Source organism: Arvicanthis niloticus, chromosome 2, assembly GCF_011762505.2.
Source record: "Arvicanthis niloticus isolate mArvNil1 chromosome 2, mArvNil1.pat.X, whole genome shotgun sequence".
NCBI lineage: Eukaryota > Metazoa > Chordata > Mammalia > Rodentia > Muridae > Arvicanthis > Arvicanthis niloticus.
Genome location: NC_047659.1, coordinates 101,698,065 through 101,716,438, shown reverse-complemented (window position 1 = coordinate 101,716,438; position 18,374 = coordinate 101,698,065). Strand labels below are relative to the sequence as shown.

General features: G+C 38.9%; 1 protein-coding gene across 6 annotated transcripts in view; it reads right to left on the bottom strand.

The window, feature by feature from the left end:
* The window catches only part of Atrn (attractin), a 125,370-nt gene that overhangs the window by 86,806 nt on the left and 20,190 nt on the right, over positions 1 to 18,374 (bottom strand). For all 6 annotated transcript variants that reach the window (XR_013108812.1, XR_013108813.1, XM_034496592.2 and 3 more), the window contains exons 2-4: positions 12,407 to 12,490; positions 6,195 to 6,308; positions 947 to 1,075 (exon numbers count right to left, since the gene is read on the bottom strand). Coding sequence is in view for 4 of the 6 variants with exons in the window: in XM_034496592.2 (XP_034352483.1) it covers positions 947 to 1,075; positions 6,195 to 6,308; positions 12,407 to 12,490 (327 nt within the window). In the remaining 2 variants the exon portion in view is untranslated. The remainder of the gene's footprint in view (positions 1 to 946; positions 1,076 to 6,194; positions 6,309 to 12,406; positions 12,491 to 18,374) is intronic.

Genomic DNA, 18,374 nt, shown 5'->3' with positions numbered 1-18,374 from the left:
AATGCAGACCTTCCTCCTACAGTTTAAGTTCAGTTCATTTCAAGTGTGACTACAGGACTTACCAGTTGGCCCAAGTGTGCTCACTGAGTTCTGTGTAGCTAGAGCCCAAGACTCAAGTAAGGAAATCAAATCAACCTTGCTGGATTCGCATATGAAGGAGGAAGAATAAATAACTCAGAGAGTGAGAGAAATTACAAAGCAATAGAGATTTGTGCAAACACTGAGACTTGGCTGGAGGCTGGCAACCAGGATGCTCCTCTGTCTGGTAGCTCATTAGCAGTGAGCTTTACAAGAGTGCCAAGCTCATGCTAGGAAGTGGAGGAAGGAAAGGGATCCAATGAATTGCCAATATTCACGGCACACATTTCTCTGTAAAGATTCTAAGAATTAACAGAATTTAAGATTACTTTCCAGTGATATAGTTAAAGGTCTTCAATAACTTTTATCAACTCATTTCAGAGGGAGAAGAACAGTTAACTTCATGTATGAGATTAAGTATCTCATAACATGACAAGATAACACTATTGCCACAATTTGAAATGACATAATTCAGACTTTTTATAAGGGTGCATTAGTAGACTATTACAATAGTTTAAAAATATAGATTTCTTCTACTGATGATTATTACTGAGACACTACTAGTCTTTGTTAAATTCTCTTCCAGCAGCAGGAAGAATGTCTCTCTCCCAGTAGATGCTCAGTGACAAGAACAAGAGCTGTGGCCCCAACCACTGGGGCTGACATTTGTTTAACCTTTTAGCTCCTGTTTCCTCAATTATGAAATGAGAAAAAACAGTGCCTACTTCTCACTGAATACTTCAAAGAACTTTAAATAAGAAAATCCATGTTAATATTTAGCAAGGAGCCTAGCTGTAAGCCTCCCCCCCATATATTAGTGTTATTAAGTCTTGAATAGTATCACAAATATTAAATCTAAATATCTTACTTGTAAGTGATATTAAATCCAGTCAGATTATAAGCAGCATCACTGAAAAAATGCAGCAGTGCATAACCTGAAGTGACAGTGACCTCAGGGGCCGTCTCATTGCCATCTCTTTCAGGAACAATGAGGCCACTGAAATGTAAATACAGACCAGATTACAACAATTTCAACAGAATCTGTCTATACAGCTTTCAATCTGAGTCAGGTCAGTTCTGGATCTGCTGAGGAACAGCTCTGAGTATGCCAGGCTTCCTTAATTCTGTTATTGTTAATCCTGCGACTCTTGTTCCAACACACAGTATAAACATAACTCTAGCTAGCCTCACATCCACAGACCCGCCTGCCTCCACCTCCTGAGTACTGGGATTATAGGCATGCGCTACTATGCCCAGCTTCTAAAAGGATTTGAAATCAATGACTTTAGTTTTTTGTTTGTTTGTTTGTTTTTGCTATAAATTTATGATATTCTTGATTACATTATTAACAAACTCTATGAATTGACAATTGTCAAATATGTACTGTTGAAAGAAAATATTTTACATATTTTTGTAATATGCATCATATATTATCTTTTTAATATATTTTATAGATGTTTTATATAAATAAAATAGAAAAGTTAAGTGAATTTATAATCCTTATACTATTAGCTTTCAGATGTATTTTCGTTGTTCAACTGGTAACACACATCATGTTTATAATACACACAAGTACTTGTTACTGAAGGCTCCAAAGGCTCTCCCTAGAATCTCAGTAAGAGCCTATTAGGAATATTTGAAGTACTGGATACCATGAATTCATGTGAACTCAAGATTTATTGAATCAGTGACTACTATTTTTAAGACATTTGACCCACAATACCAAACCACCTTGTTTTACAAAAGATATATGCTAACTTTAAGGCTGGGAGTGGTGGCACATGTCTTTAATTCTAGTACTGGAGAGACAGACCCAGACAGATCTCTGTGAGTTCAAGACAAGCATGGTCTACATAGTGAGTTCCACATAAATATGTCTGTGTGTATAACTTGAAACCTCATTATAGAATGGAAGTGTCTACCCCCACCTTACTTTACCAACAGTAAGGAATATTATACTGTCAGTCTCGCTCATTTAATGATATACTCCCATGGTAACCATTTTCATGTTTAGTTGCTCCTATTTAATTTTTTGCCATTATCAATTCACTGCAACTACTACCACCAATCACATTTAGTCAGTAGCAAAGGCCATGTGATTTGCTCCATACATACAACCTCACTCAGTGAATAAACATCTTATCTTCTATTACTTTCACTCACTCAATCCCTAGTTCTCTAATTTTTCTCAAGATTACACCAGGTAAATTCCTACTTCAGGGCTGTGACCATCTTAAATGCTATGACCTAGCAATTCTCTTTGTATAAGAAATACTTCCTCATATATACACAGGAAAACAAATACTACTACAGCACCACTGAGATTACCACTGATTAAAAATCACGTAATTGCTCATTTATGGGAGTTGATTAAATGAGTCATTACAAATCTGTAGGTATGCAAGACTAACAAAGAGCTCATGAAGACAACAGGTAGAGTAGGAGGCAAAACTGGCCTAGTGGACCTGGACATCTAAGTAAGCATAGGCACATGCACATAAGAGCGACTGCAAGAGAACATAAACAGACTGACGATAAGAAGAGGATGGGATGGCCAGGCAGTGGTGGCGCACGCCTTTAATCCCTGCACTTGGGAGGCAGAGGCAGGGGGATTTCTGAGTTCGAGGCCAGCTTAGTCTACAGAGTGAGTTCCAGGACAGCCAGGACTACACAGAGAAACCCTGTCTCGAAAAACCAAAAAAAAAAAAAAAAAAAAAAAAAAAAAAAAAGAAAGAAAGAAAAAAGAAAGGCTACAATATGTGAGTGTGCATGTTATCCACACCAACGTGTGCAGGCGACAATATGTGAGTGTGCCTGTAGAGGCAGACAACATCATCAGAGGTCTTCTTCAATCACTCCCTTCCTTTTAACTTCTGGAGATAGAGTCTCACTATGTAGTACTGGTTGGACTGGAACTCACTATGCAAACCAGGCTGGCCTTGAATTCTCAGAGAACCTCTTAAGTGCTGGAATTATATGCATGTGCCACAGCACAGCCACCTCATTTTGGGCAGTAGGATCTTTCACTGAACCTGAGCTCACTGATCAGCTATACTGGCTGGCCAGCAAGTTCCAGGAATTCTCTTGTCTCCACCCCCCTCACACTGTAACCACAGGCTCACAAATCACACCTGGATTTTTATGTGAGTCCTGGAGATCTAAACTCAGATCTCCATGCTTGTACAGTAAGCAATTTAACAATGAGCTACGTTCGTTAGTATAAAGACAGAACATAGGAACTCTTAAGATTCTGACAGTACTCTAGGGCTTAGAAAACACTGACACATTTTCTACTATGTATTCAGTAAATAAAAAATACAAACAAAAAACATGAGAAACATAAAAAGACACACAGAGAGAGAGAGAGAGAGAGAGAGAGAGAGAGAGAGAGAGAGAGACTTACATGGGCATAGGGAAAGAAAGAGTAAGGCCACCTAGAAACAGGTATGTAACATGCAATATTATTAAATGGTCATAGGAAAGGATTAAGGATTTTAATCACATATGGGAAATACTGTACTCTCCTAGTCTAGCACAGATTTGAGGAAAAGGTAGACCTGAGATTCTATCCATCCACATATCCTGGAAAGTCACTGACATTTCCAAGTCTTGATTTCTTCATCTGGATAATGAGAGAAATCCAGTCTAGCTCACAGCAGCACAGCAAGGACCAACCAGCAGAGCATGAAAAGTGCTTAAAGCACTGTGCTGCTAGAAGGTGTTGACAGTCTTCTTATAGAAGAATTTAAATGTGTAGGATGGATAAGTTTGCCAACTACAACTACAGGAAGCTGGAGAAGGCAGGTCAGCTTCTTCACTGTCAAAAAGACATTTGGGCAGTTGTTTCTATCCACCTTAAAATCAAACTGTGACAGCTTTGGCATGTATACAAATTAACTCATTTATGTTAATAATATGGAGTAAATAAACACAAACATAGTCTATCAAGCTCAGCATACAAGACATGTGAGGAAGAGAAGCTACTGTGAGTCACCACCCATGTCCCTATCCCTGTCCCTAAGGAAATCAATACATGTAAATGTAGTCTAAGCTGCAGCCAGTTCAACTGCCTACCCTAGGCTGCTCACAACTTCGTATTCTAAGCACAGACTAAAAAGTATGATCAACCTTTCAACACTGTGATATGTTATCGTCAATCACACACACACAAATCTCATAATTTAAGTAAGTCTATGATGATTCTGTGTTGTGCCCCAGTTATATTAGATCCATAGGTCACAGGGTAGATATTCAAGACCACCAACATTTGGAGTGTTTTTGTGGTGTGCTACATACACTTGCTAGTGCAGGCACCCATGCACATGATACACATATGTGTTCAGGCCGGGTGTCTTTCTTCTATCACTGTCCACTTTATATTTTTTATTATTTCATTTGATATGTATAGGTGTTTTGCCTGTATGTATGTTTATGTTTGTTGCCCGTAGAGGCCAGAAGGGGGTATTGAATACAGGTGGTTGTGAGCTACCATGTGGGTGCTGGCACTCAATCCTGGGTCCTCTGGAAGGACAGCAAGTACTTTTAATCACTAAGCCATCTCTTCAACCTCTTTTGTTCGTTCATTCACTCATTCAGAGGATTGAGACCCTTCCTCAGTTAAGCTGGCTGGCCAATGAACTTTAGAAATCTATCTGTTCATCTAGCCCCTTCTTCCCTATCCAAGTGCTGGAGATACAGGAAGGTACTACAGGGTTCATGAGTCTTTATGCTTTCCCAAGCATAAAGACCCATGAGATTTGGGGGGGGGGGGGGGGGGGGGGGAGAATCTATCTAGCCTTGGAACCATTTTGAAAAATTACAGAACTAAGTATTTTCTTCATAAACCTGAAACTCAGTATAACCGTCTCTAACATGAAATCTCTGAATATATATGAGGCACAACCTGACTTTACCAACTGTACTACATAAATTTGCTAATATATTAGTCAATACTTAATGGCAAAACATCTGATAAAAACAGCTTATAAGCCAATAGGAAAGGAAGCACATGGGGAGGTGGATTCAAGGTAATCACTGGGTTCACTGAATTTAAGTCCAGTCTAGCCTACATGAGATTCTGCCTCAAAAAAATAAACATCAAAATTTATGGGGGGAAAAAAAAAGATGTATTTTAGTTTCAGAAATTCCAGCCCATCATCCAAGGGAGATATTATATAGCAGGGAAGTTCTTCAGCTCACAGCAGTCAGCAGCACACAGGCAGAACCCTGGCCCCAAGCCTATGAAAACCCAGCCTGTATTAAAGGTGAGTCCCTGTGGTAGTTTGTGTGAGACCCCCTAGGTCTTATGTATCTGAATACTTAGCCCTCATTTGGCAGCTATTTGGGAAGAATTAGGAGGTGTAGCCTTGGTGGAAAAGGAGTGTCACTGGGGTTAGGCTTGAGATTTCAAAACCTCCTGCCAGCCCGATATGCCCTCTCTGCCTCCTGCTTGCAGTTCAAGATATGAGCTACTTTCACTATCTACCCCTGCTACCTCTGCTCCATCATCATGGACTCCTATTCCTGTGAAACTGTAAGCCCAAATAAGTCTTTTCTTCTATAAGTTGACTTGGTCATAGCAAAAATTCAGTGCAACCCATATAACTGACAAAACTGCATTACTTTAAATTACTAATACAGATGTATTGGGGATGGATTTATAAAACAAAACTAGCAAGTTCCTTATTCTCAACAGGTAACCATTGTCCAATTTACAAATAGTCTTCCAGAAAGATTTTCCTATCCTAATACTACATATACACAAAGTAAGAGAACTATATACTTATTCAAAAAGTTATTCCTAAGGACCTATGGAATAAAATATATACAAGAACAAGATAGGCATAGTTTCCAATTTAAATCTGTCTCAGAAATATTATTGAATATAGTCTAAAACTTTTTTAATGACTACATTTTTTAAGACTAGCCTTGGCTACATAGTAGCATACACAGAAAATGACCCAGTACATAAAAACCAAGTGAGTTGTAGCTCACCAGGGACAGAACTAATACTTACTCCATGAGAGAAATGTTACTGAATAATAAAAGTAAATGCAGCATAGACTCCATCCTGGAGACATACTTATATTCAGAGATCAGATAATGGCTGGGCTTACCTAAAGGCAGCAATCAGAGGTGCGTAAATTGAGTCCCCATCATAAACATATAAATGGTCCCAGCTACATTCTGTAGCAAAATGGTTGAAGCGAAGTCTCATTATTCTATTTGGCCTAGAAAAATAAGTAATTTATAATAATCATATCATTAACTACCAAAAGCAGACTTTTAAAGAATTTATAAGGAGAAAAAAATATACAATATAAATACATATAAATATACACAGCTTTCCTGCATTTGTCAGAGATCTAGTTAGTATTTGCTATGTGTAAGAGAATATAAAACCTGTCCTGGGAAATAAAAGAGACACGGCTCTGACTTCAGGGGCCTTTGAAGAATGTTTCCAGCCTTGCTTTTAACTTTCAGCAACACGAGCCCTTCAGCGTCTCCACTTCTTTCCTTACCCATCTTAAGATTTCATATCACTTTAAAAATACACATTTTTAAAATTTACCTGCTTCTCTGGCTTTTCATAGCACTGTACGGAAAAGCCACCTCTTAAGGAATCTATGTATCAACTCTGACTTAGAGTGAATCCAAAGGAAACTAACAAGTCCTGCAGAGAGTGACAGTAATGGGCCCCTCATCACTTCACATGATGTGGGTAATTTTTAACAACTGTATCAGTAACTCCCTCTGCCTTCACACTCCCACACACTCTACAACTGGTAACTTTTGATGACTACCTCAGACCTTCCAGCTCCATCTTCATATTTTACTATGCTAAGCATCTAGACAAAAATCTCTGAAATTTTCCATAATAAATAAACTTAACAATTTTTCTCCCAAATATTTACCTTTCCCCTCTCATCTGGAACTGTTCCATTCATATTTAAGTTTGTTTACATACCACATATGGGGGGGGGGTTGTTTTGTTTTTTGTTTTTTTGAGACAGGGTTTCTCTGTATAGCCCTGGCTGTCTTGGAACTCACTCTGTAGACCAGGCTGGCCTCGAACTCAGAAATCCATCTGCCTCTGCCTCCCAAGTGCTGGGATTAAAGGTGTGTGCCACCACTGCCTGGCTCATGCCACATATTTTTAAAAACAAAACAAAATAACAAAAAAGATCAGTTATTACCAGACAGCAAAGAGTTTGTGAAATCTTAAACAATGTAATTCTTAAAATTTCTTTTAATATAAGAAATTTTTTTTCTTATATTCATGATGATAAAGAATGACATTTATGACCAGGGATATAGCTAGGTTGGTAGACTGCTTGCCTACCATGCATGAAACCCTGGGCTTGATCCCTTTACCCCAACCCCCAAAATGGGTGTGGTGGTACATGCCTATAATCCCAGCGCTCAGAAGTGAGAGACAGAGATAGGAGGACTGTCAAGAGCACAAAGCCAGCCTGGTCTACACAGTGAGTACCATGCCAGGTAGTACTTACCAGTGTGATCCTGTCTCAATAAAAACAAATATGCTTTTCTGCTAACATGTAGGTTATAATTGTTGCTTTTAAATGAATTAATAAGCAATATTGTTAGGTTTAGTATCTAAACTGGTAAAAACTACAGAGAGACACAACAAATAAACAAGATTTATTTGAAATTTTCCTAAAATGCTTTGGCCTTAAATGACAGGCACAAAGAAGGAAAAAAGGAGAAGATGGACAGCTAGCAAGATGAGAGGGCCAGGGAAATAGGCAGCAGTAGTTATTCTGATGGCTCATTTACTATTTTACTGATAATAAAAATCAATATTCAGAAAAAAATGACACAAAAGCATTATTAGATAAAGATTTGAGCAAACTGTTAAAAAGATTTTAACTTAGGTTTTTAAACTATCAGAATTAAAATCTGTCAATTTCTGGAATATATCTTTTGTTTATTAAGTCAACTTAGAACATTAAAAAAAAAAAAAAAAACCATAAATTAAAGGGGTTGTTTAACAATAGAACACTTGCTTAGTGAAATCATAGGTTCAACCCCCAGTACCCAAAAAAGAAAATTTCTTTCTAATTTTTTATTTTATTATTTGTATGTATGTGCGTGCACAAGCATGGAAGTCAGAAGACAACTTTCAGGAGTCACTCTTCCACTGTGTGATCCAGGGATTAAACTCATATAACCAGACTTGCTCAGCAAGCACTTTACCCACTGAACCATCTCTCTGGTCCCCAAAAGCAAAACCACTATCCAAAAGAAAAGCATTAATCAAATGTATTTTAGCACAGGGCATGGTGGTCCACAACTACAATCCTAGCACTTGGGAAGCAGAGGTAGCATATCAACATTCAAGGTCAGCCTGAGTTACACAGTAAGGCTCTGTCTCAAGAAACAGTAGTAACACATATGTAAGTACCTTGTGCTATATTGAGCTCTATAATAAATTAAAATAAAGTCAGCCATTATAACTTACTGTCCTGGGTCTGGGCCCAAGCACTAAACAGATCCCAGGCAGCAGTTCTGCCCCCAATCTCACAGAACCCAGAAGAAGCTGGCCTCCCATGAGCTCTAACCGGGACAGTATCTTAGGTAAGGAGAAAGAAACACCAGCCCCAAACAGGGAGTAATTGGGACCCACTAGGATCTAAGAAGTCACTCCTGGCCCGGAGCACTGGTTCCTTCCTGCGCATGAGCACTGAGCAGATCTTGGGCCCCAGCTCTAACCCCAGTAGTAACACCCACCCCACAAAGTTCTGATACAACCAAGATAATAGGAAAGACAGACTCCAGTCAGAGACAGGGCAGGTAGCACTAAGGAGATCCGGATGGTGAAAGACAAGCGCAAGAACATAAGCATCAGTAACCCAGGGTACTTGGCATCATTAGAACCTAGTTCTCCCACACTAGAAAGTCCTAAATTCCCCATATCACCAGGAAAGCAAGATTCAGATTTAAAATCACTTCTAATGATGATGATAGAGGACTTTAAGAAGGACATAAATAACTCTCTCAAAGAATTTGAGAACACAGGTAAACAGGTAGAAGCCTTTAAAGAGGAAACACAAAAATCCCTTAAAGAATTACAAGAGACCACAACCAAACAGGTAAAGGAATTGAACAAAACCATCCAGGACACAAAAATGGAAGTAGAAACAATCAAGAAATCACAAAGGGAGACTATCCTGGAGATAGAAAACCTAGGAAAGAAATCAGGAGTCATAGATGCAAGCATCAACAACAGAATACAAGAGACAGAAGAGAGAATCTCAGGTGCAGAAGATACCATAGAAAATATCAACACAACTGTCAAAGAAAATGCAAAATGCAAAAAGTTCTTAACACAAAACCTTAAGGAAATCCAGGAGACAATGAGAAGACCAAACCTAAGGATAATAGGTATAGATGAGAGTGAAGATTCCCAACTTAAAGGGCCAATAAATATCTTCAACAAAATTATAGAAGAAAACTTCCCTAATCTAAAGAAAGAGATGCCCATAAACATACAAGAAGCCTATAGAACGCCAAATAGACTAGACCAGAAAAGAAATACCTCCCGTCACATAATAATCAAAACACCAACTGCACAAAACAAAGAAAGAATATTAAATGCAGTAAGAGAAAAAGGCCAAGTAACATATAAAGGCAGACCTATCAGAATTATAGCAGACTTCTCACCAGATACTATAAAAGCTAGAAGATGCTGGACAGATGTCATACAGACCCTAAGAGATAACAAATGCCAGCCCAGGCTACTATACCCAGCAAAACTCTCAATTACCATAGACGGAGAAACCAAGATATTCCACGACAAAACCAAATTAAGCAATATCTTTCCACAAACCCAGCATTACAAAGGATAATAGCAGGAAAGCTCCAATACAAGGAGGGAATTATACCCCAGAAAGAGCAAGAAAGTAACCCTCTTCCAAAAAATCCAAAAGAAGATAGCCACACAAAGATAATTCCACCTCTAATAACAAAAATAACAGGAAGCAACAATCACTGTTCCTTAATATCTCTTAACATCAATGGACTCAATTCCCCAATTAAAAGACATAGGCTAATGGACTGGATACGTAAACAGGACCCAGCATTTTGCTGTATACAGGAAACCCACCTCAGTGACAAAGTCAGACTTGACCTTAGAGTAAAAAGCTGAAAAACAATTTTTCAAGCAAATGGTCAAAGAAACAAGCTGGAGTAGCCATTCTAAAATCTCCAGCCCAAGAACACAAAGGGAGGGACTCATGGCTCCACCTGTATAGGTAGTTGAGGGTGGCCTTGCCAGGCATCAGTGGAAGTGGATGGCCATGGTGCCTAAAAGTTTGGATTCCGTAGTGTTGGGGAATTTCAAGAGCAGGGAAGAGGAAATGGGAGGATGGTGGGAGCACACCCTCATAGTAATTGGAGGTGGGGAATGGGGTAAGGGGTTAGGCATCAGTGGAAGTGAATGGCCTAGGTGCCCAAAAGTTTGGATTCCCTAGTATTGGGGAATTTGAGAGCAGGGAGGCAGGAATGGGAGGATGGTGGGAGCACACCCTCATAGAAACCTCCAGAATTATATGGATTAGACATGACAGAGGCAGGCCGCCAGAAGACTAGATTCCAGAATTCAAACAAAAAATTATCTTGATACTAAAATTTGTTTTGAGAATTGTATATTGCAGAATACACAGCCTCGGTGTATCTACTCATCAAGTGAGCTGAGCAGACCTGCTCGAACCTCTGATGCCCTGGAATTCCAGCTGGATGCAGTGAAGACACAGTGTCAGAGGCTTATCAATTTATTCTTCCCCCTGCCCCTCTTCTAATATCTCAATGCCCATAATCAGCTTGAAGAAGTTAATGAAGAGTCAGCGACCCTTTTCCCTGGGCTTGGGGACTGAGGTGGTTAATATTGGGCTGTCTTTCTAGGGAAAAGTAGTGATTTTGGTGGAACAGGGAGGATTAGCTAGGATTTATTGCATAGCCATAACCTATTGGTAGAAATATGTATAACTGTTATTAAGATAAGGTTATAATTTCTTAAATGGTACAAAATTTACTTTGATTTTAAATTTAAGGTTTTCATTGGTATGAGCTTCTTATTAATATATACTATCATAGGCATTGCGCCTGTATAACACATTTAGGAATACAAGGCTTAGACCCAGTCCTTCTTTAACTTTTCTAACTCATTTGAGATGGTTAGCCTGTGACTTAAGGGCCTATAGCAAATTCATGGCTCTAAGTTTATTGTTAGGGTGTTTTCTATATTTTATTTAGAAATAGCTGAGAGGAGTTAACAGACAACAGTCCAGATTGCCTTACATGGGTAGCTTGTTTTCAAAATGTCAGAAGTCCACAGAGCTCACGTTACAAACATTTCTGTATTAATGTTCATTTTGATTAGAGACCTGTCTGCTCCTGACAGCTTCCTGTCTTGGATTCTAAGAAAAAATTGAGCATCTCTGAAGTTACTCCAGTTGTGGTGAGACAGCCACTAGGCAAGAACTGCCTTTTGTCATCTACAGACAAATTACTGTAAAGAAAAGGACACACTTGCAGAATAGTCAACTGACTATATCTGCCAAGACAGAGTAATCAGCCCTTAATAATTCTGCATCACTAGGTCTGTCAGATGATCCTGGGCCAGAAGGCTGAAGATCAGATGCTCCAACGTTTTGTAGTATAGGGACTGTCCAGGTGTCCAGGTCTCTATAAATTGGCTAATTTTAGAAGCTATGCTTTGTGCTTCCCATAATTTCAGTTAACTCAGTCATTCTGGATTTCCTACGGGGTTGAAGACTTATAGTCTTATAGTCAACCCCCGCTATTTACTTTGAGAGAAAAGATTTGAGAGAATGGTTTTCAGCTGACATTCATTCTAAAGCCAAGAAAAAAGCCAGGTTCAGAACTAAGTCTTTTAGTTAGGAGAGATGACAGAGGTTCTGGCTAGTCAACAACATGATGGACTGGGTATTAGGTCTATCTTGTACCTTACTGACACAAATTGGTAAAGTTATGCTCTAATTGTATTTTGAGAGAAAAGTTTTATGTTAACAGGAAGAGTGATATGTAGGAGGAGCTAAGGTGGGAGGAGTAAAGAGAGAAAGAGGAAGAATAAAGAGAGGAGGAGCTAGGCAACGGGGGGGGGGGGGGGGCATAGAGATGATGGAGGTGGATGTTCGAATGTCTCCAACAGTCATAGATAGTTGATATATCTAGGTTGGGTATTGGGTTTACACTTCTGATTGTATGGGCATCTTGTTATTGAGCATTACCAAATTTATAAAGCCTTTGATTAACACTAAAACAAACAAACAAACAAAAAACTTACTGCCCTTCAATGAGCCATGTGCACTTCGTCTTATATTTATAATTCCCAGGTCCATCTGTTACAAATCCAGAAGATCCAGTTAGTCTGTAATTTAAATAAAGAAAAAATGTCAGTCAAAATTTCACACAGTATTATCGTTCTTGGTTGTAAAGACTAAAGAAATCAATCAGATTGATACAACAACATGTACTACAACTAGGAGAACATGACTGGACAGTTACATTCACACTGGATGAAATAAGTATCTGTAGAGAGAGAATCTCTTATGCAATGTATGGAAGCATCACCTATCAATAAAATGCTGTTGGCCTATTAGCTTAGACAGGAAGAAGGGAGATGGAAGTTCCAGCACAGAGAAAGGATTTCTGGGATGGAGTCAGTTGTGCAAGAAAGTGGAGGGAGACAAGAACAGATGGATGGATGCAAGGATGATGCAAGGATGGGACACAACTTTGAGGAAGTTTACACAACTTTGAGGAAGACGATAGCATGAAACTGAAGGAGAGGTCCATAGCCTCATGGCATGACTTAGACTAATTTAAATAAGATTATTAAGTTATGAACTAGTGGAAACAAGCCAAAGCTATTGGCCTAGGCATTCATTCATATATAGGAAGTCTCAGAGTCATTTCTGGAACTAGGGTAGGGTGCCTGTGGAAAGTGTATGGTTACATATCTGCCACACACACACAAAAGGATACATTCAAAGCAAGATGGATAAACAGTAACAAAATAAATAAATCATTTTAGTTATGAAAGCAAACTTATACTTCATATCATAAAAATGGCTACAAAAGCCAGGAGTGGTCTGGCTCATGCCTGCAATCTGAAAGTTTAGAAGGCTGTGGCAAGAGAAGCACCAGCCTGAGCTACCTAGACAGTTCCAGGCCAGTCTAGGGTATAGGGTGAGACTATGTCTCCAAAAAAAAAAAAAAAAAGATAAACTAAAACAGATAAGTAATTTAAAGGCCATAAATACTTTATAATAAAGTTTTTTTTTAACTGTTAGTTGAAAAGCTAAACTATATAACCATAGTTCCAAGGATATACAGGTAAAACTGCAGCACAGAAGAATGCAGTCTGTGGTGGCTCACACCAGACTCGAGTCGAGTTCCATGGCCACTTGCTACGTTACCATAACAATATGCATCAGACCTTAGACTTCTAACTCAGTGCAATGCCTACATTTTCGTATTTTTGCAACTTCCTCATGTTAGGTGTATCTGGCATCTCAATAACATTTTGACCCCACTAATTCTATCGCCTGTCTATCTTCTTATGGTTTTATCATTTATACTTTCTCCTTTGTAAATTAATGAAAATTCTACACAAAAGAACTAGAGAGATGGCTCAGTGGTTAAGAACACTAACTGCTCTTCCAGAGGTCCTAGGTTCAATTCTTAGTACCCACATGACAACTCACACCATCTGTAACTCCAGCTCCAAGGGGTCTGACTTCTTCTGACTTCCACAAGTACCAGGTACACACATGGTACAAACATATACATGCAAGCCAAATAGTCATATACATAAAACAAAATAAAATAAAAATGAAATTCTACTGTATCCATTTGCCAAAGCCCAATTTGCTAACTTTTTTTTTTTCAGATTAATGTTTAACAGCTCTTTTATAGAAAGAAAACCTTTCCATGTGTGTATTTTCTATAAGATACATTTTCTCAACTTACTTTTTTCTGTTTTGTGTCACATATCTTTGGCTACTCAGAAAATAATATACAATAAAGGTACTACTTACTTCCTCACTTCCATCCCATCACTTTCTCCTCCTCTCACATCAGCTGCCAGTCTCTAAAATGCACTGTCTGTCAGTAATGTGCCCTTACTGCAGAGTCAGCAGCCAACAGTGCATGGCCCTTCTTCAGACACTGAGGATATGAGCAAGCCATCTGGGATCTTCCTTTATATACATTAACATCTAGGAGGATCTATTCAAAACCCAGCCTCCTTTGTTTAGGGGGATTTATTTTTAAGAAAAGGTCTCATGTGGTCCAGATTGGCCTCAAACTTGCTAAGTAGCAGAGAATGTCCTTAAACTCCTGCTTCTATCTTGCTAATGCTGACCTTACAGGTTGGTGCTACCCTGCCTAACAGCCTCTCCATTCCTTAACCTCACCATTAAAAATCTTTTCCTTTGCCATACCTTAACTATCCATTCCTCTGGCCTCTGCTAGTATTCCTAACAGTAATACCAACAAAATTTAAATTTTAAGCTTCCTACCTGATCACTGTCTCTTTATCTCTTCCAGTCTATTTCCTCCCTTACAGTGAGTCATCTTCCCACAGAGACTACCAATCTACTGAACCATGAGATCTTCACTAATCAACAGCCACACATTTCTAGCCCATTTACCTACATAAGATTTTTCATGCAGACCATGATAAAAATCTGTTCTCCCAATTCCCTCAATTTTCTTTCCTTTCTCTTCTACTGCATTTGCATAATACAAATATCTATGGACCCTGTCCACATCTACTGCACCCCAGGGTTGTTAGTTTAAATAACCCTGTTTTCTTGTTTCCCTTGTGTCCCAATAACTAGAAACACACACTCACTTAAGGTTAAGTTCTAATGCACCTAATAAAAACATGGAAGGCAATCTCATAAACTATCAGTAGCCTGATGTTCTTTAGCCTTCTTCTGTCATCCCCAACACTTAGCTTCTATCTAAAAATTCAAGATGATTCCTCAGGCTCCTCTAACTAAATAGACCCATTCCACCTAGCAGCACAAAGAGGGAAAGGAAACAAAGAGCACACCCTCTCCTAAGTCAAACATGAAAACTCTACTTATATTCATTAGCCAAAAGTAACAAGCATATATCTACATATATAGGAGGGCAGAGAGATTTAGCCACTGTCCAAAATGTGATAACAGATGCCCCAAAGCTCAGGATTCTCTACCCTAGAAAAGTTAGTAATAGCTATAAAGAATAATTATTTATCTTTGTCATAGCAAGTGATCTAATACTTAGATGTGAGACAAGTCTCTGAATGACATCTAGAAAATATCTTCTCATTTTTAAGAAAGACAGGAAGGACTCGCCACCTGTGATAGCAGTGAACATGGTCATTACTTTGTCCTTCAGGGACTGTACTACCACATCACGCCTTTCCCAGGACAGCCCAAATTTTTGAAGGTTTAAAGGTCCAAGCATTTCAACATGGACCTCCTCTCACAGGCAATCCTTGCCTAACAGCTCCCCTGGCCAGTGTGCCCTGGGACCCACCTATCTTGACAAGCCCTCTCCAGCACTGCTTACAGGTGTGCACCTTCACACCCCGCTTTCTGTTGGTTCTGGGTCTAATCTCAGGCAGCTGTGGTTACACAACAATTGAGTCACTGATTGAGCCATCTCCTGGGCCACATCCCCAGCACTAGCTTTTGGGAAGCATTTGCTAAGTCAAGAGTTTGGTTATAACACCACAAGAGGAAGGTGTTAAAACAAAACAAAACAAAAAAACAAACAAACCAAAAAAAAAAAAAAAACAAGCAGAAGTGGGTAAAGGAAACAGTTGAGCTTTGGCAGAGGGGAAGCTCTTGAGCAAGGACTGCCTGTCAGGGGCGTCCGTCCCAAGTTGGAACGCTAGAGCAAATCCCAGAACCTGAAGGTCAGAGAATCCTCAGTTCTGATGTCTAAATCAGCAGATAGCACTCTCAATTTCAGAAGTAAAATTAAATTCCACCTTTTACAGGTGAAGAGAAAGCTTCTTCATTCTCACCACTAACTCTGATTTTCTCAAAACACCTCACCAGCATGTTCAGGAATAATGATTAACCAGCTACCCATGTCCAGGTCTCTTTGGGGGATACCACTGAGGCCTCTCTCAATGTCTCTCTGGCTCTTCTCTCTTCTCTTTCCTTTTTAAATGGCTTTACAGAAAGAGTTTGGGGGATACTCCTTCGGTTTTGTTCTCTCTCTCTCTCTCTCTCTCTCTCTCTCTCTCTCTCTCTCTCTCTCTTTTTAATAGTTTCAGAAGATTGACACAACTTCTTTGAGTGTCTGGAAGAATCCTGCTGAGACTCCATCTGGCCTGAGCCTTTCTTTTATCTGGTAGGCTGTTTATTACTGTCTCAACCTCCTCATCTGTTACAGTGGGTCTGTTCAGGTTGTTGGCTAATTCTTGGTTTAATTGTAGCTGAATCTGGAAATTCATTCACTTCTTTGAGGTTGTCCAACTTTAATGTATTAGAGGTTTATTACCTTATAAAATTCTTAATGTTTTTGGTATCTGTTGTAATGTTTTCCTGTTCATTTCTGATTCTGTTAATTTGGGTCCTCCCTTTATTTTGGCTAGTTGAACCAAATATCTGTTGGTCAAATCTTCTCAAAGCATCAATTCTCAGAATCATTGATTCTTTGTATTGTTTTCTTTGTTTATAATTCATTTATTTCTACTCTGAGTATTATTTCTTGACACCAACTGAGTTTAGATTTAGTTTGTTTTCATATTTCCAAATTTTTGAGTTGCCACATTAAGCCATTAATTTGTGCTATTTCTGATTTTTTTTAATGTAGGCACTTAGAACTATATATTTCTTTCTTGATTTCTTCTTTGACCCATTCATCATTCAATAATGAGTTACTTATTCTCAAATACAAGGAATTTTTGTATTTACTAGAGATTTGACTACTGTGTGTTTTAAGTTTTACTGCATTGTGGTCAGATAGAACCACTGGAGTGATTGCAATCTTTTTGAACTTGTAAAGACTGGTTTTGTGTCTCAATGTGTAGCCTGCTTTAGAAAAGCTCTGTGTGTTCTAAGAACTGTGTTCTTTGGTATTCTGGTGGAATATTATATAGACCTCTGTTAAGTCCATTTGATGTGTAATATCCATTAATTCTCATGTCTCTATATTTTATTCAGATGATCTATTACAGAAAGTGGGGTATTAAAATCATCTACTATTAACAGATTGATATTAAATCTAGTGGTATAATTTTTATAAAATTGGGTGTATCAGAGTTTAGTTTGTATAATTAAAGATCTAACATATTCTAAGCCTCTAAAATATACAAAAATCTCTCTGATACTCTAAAGTCTCTCTGGAACGCTGAAGTCTTTAATTTATTTTTAACTGTGGACTCCTGCAAATTAAAAAATAAATGACATACTTTCTTATTCCAAGAGGAAAGAGCCAGGGCACAGTCCCAACAGATCAAAGCAGAACCAAAGTCCACAGTGGTAAGCTCAGTGTCAGCCTCTGGCAATCACCATCTGCTAGGTTCCAAAGGCCTTGTCACAGCACACGTGTCTACCAGTTCCGGGCAGGCTCCATTTCTACCTGCTGCTGTCATTGGTGGTCGTCCCATGGTACTGGCATCTCTAAAATGCTGGAATCTCTGCAACTAGGCTGCGCCTTCACCATTACCTCTTCTGGGCTCTCTTTTGGGACTGACCCACCACATGGTAGCAAACCTTAACTTCTTTCCATGACTCCTTCAATCTTGAGACTTCAGCATCAACTGGGGCTGCACATTCACTGTGCAAAGCCTAGGCTGCTTTCCATGATCCCTTCATGCCTTCAAAGCCAGCACCAACTGGAGACTCTTAAAAGATTACTAAGTTTGGCTGCCAGCAAGAGGTATAGCCTTCTCCTATCTGGACTACAGCTTCTATGTGCTGTAAAGAAACCCTTTCTAGAACATTCTGCCTCAGTGCTGCAGGTCTCTTCTTAATCAAAGCTGATATGGGATTCTCTAGACCCAGCTGAGCAGTATCAATTGTCCAATAAAGCAAAGGTTCCACTTCTATGGTTGTTAATTCAAAATATCAAATGGCCCTGATAATATCTTTAAGTGATACTCAAACTTCTTTCTGAAACTTCATGGGCCAGTCTCTAATATCTGTGTTGCTCTCAACATTCTTATACTCCAGCTTCCACAGAACAGCTGACTAACTCTAAGCATTAAACAGCTTTTCTAGCCCAGAGTTCCTTGTACAATC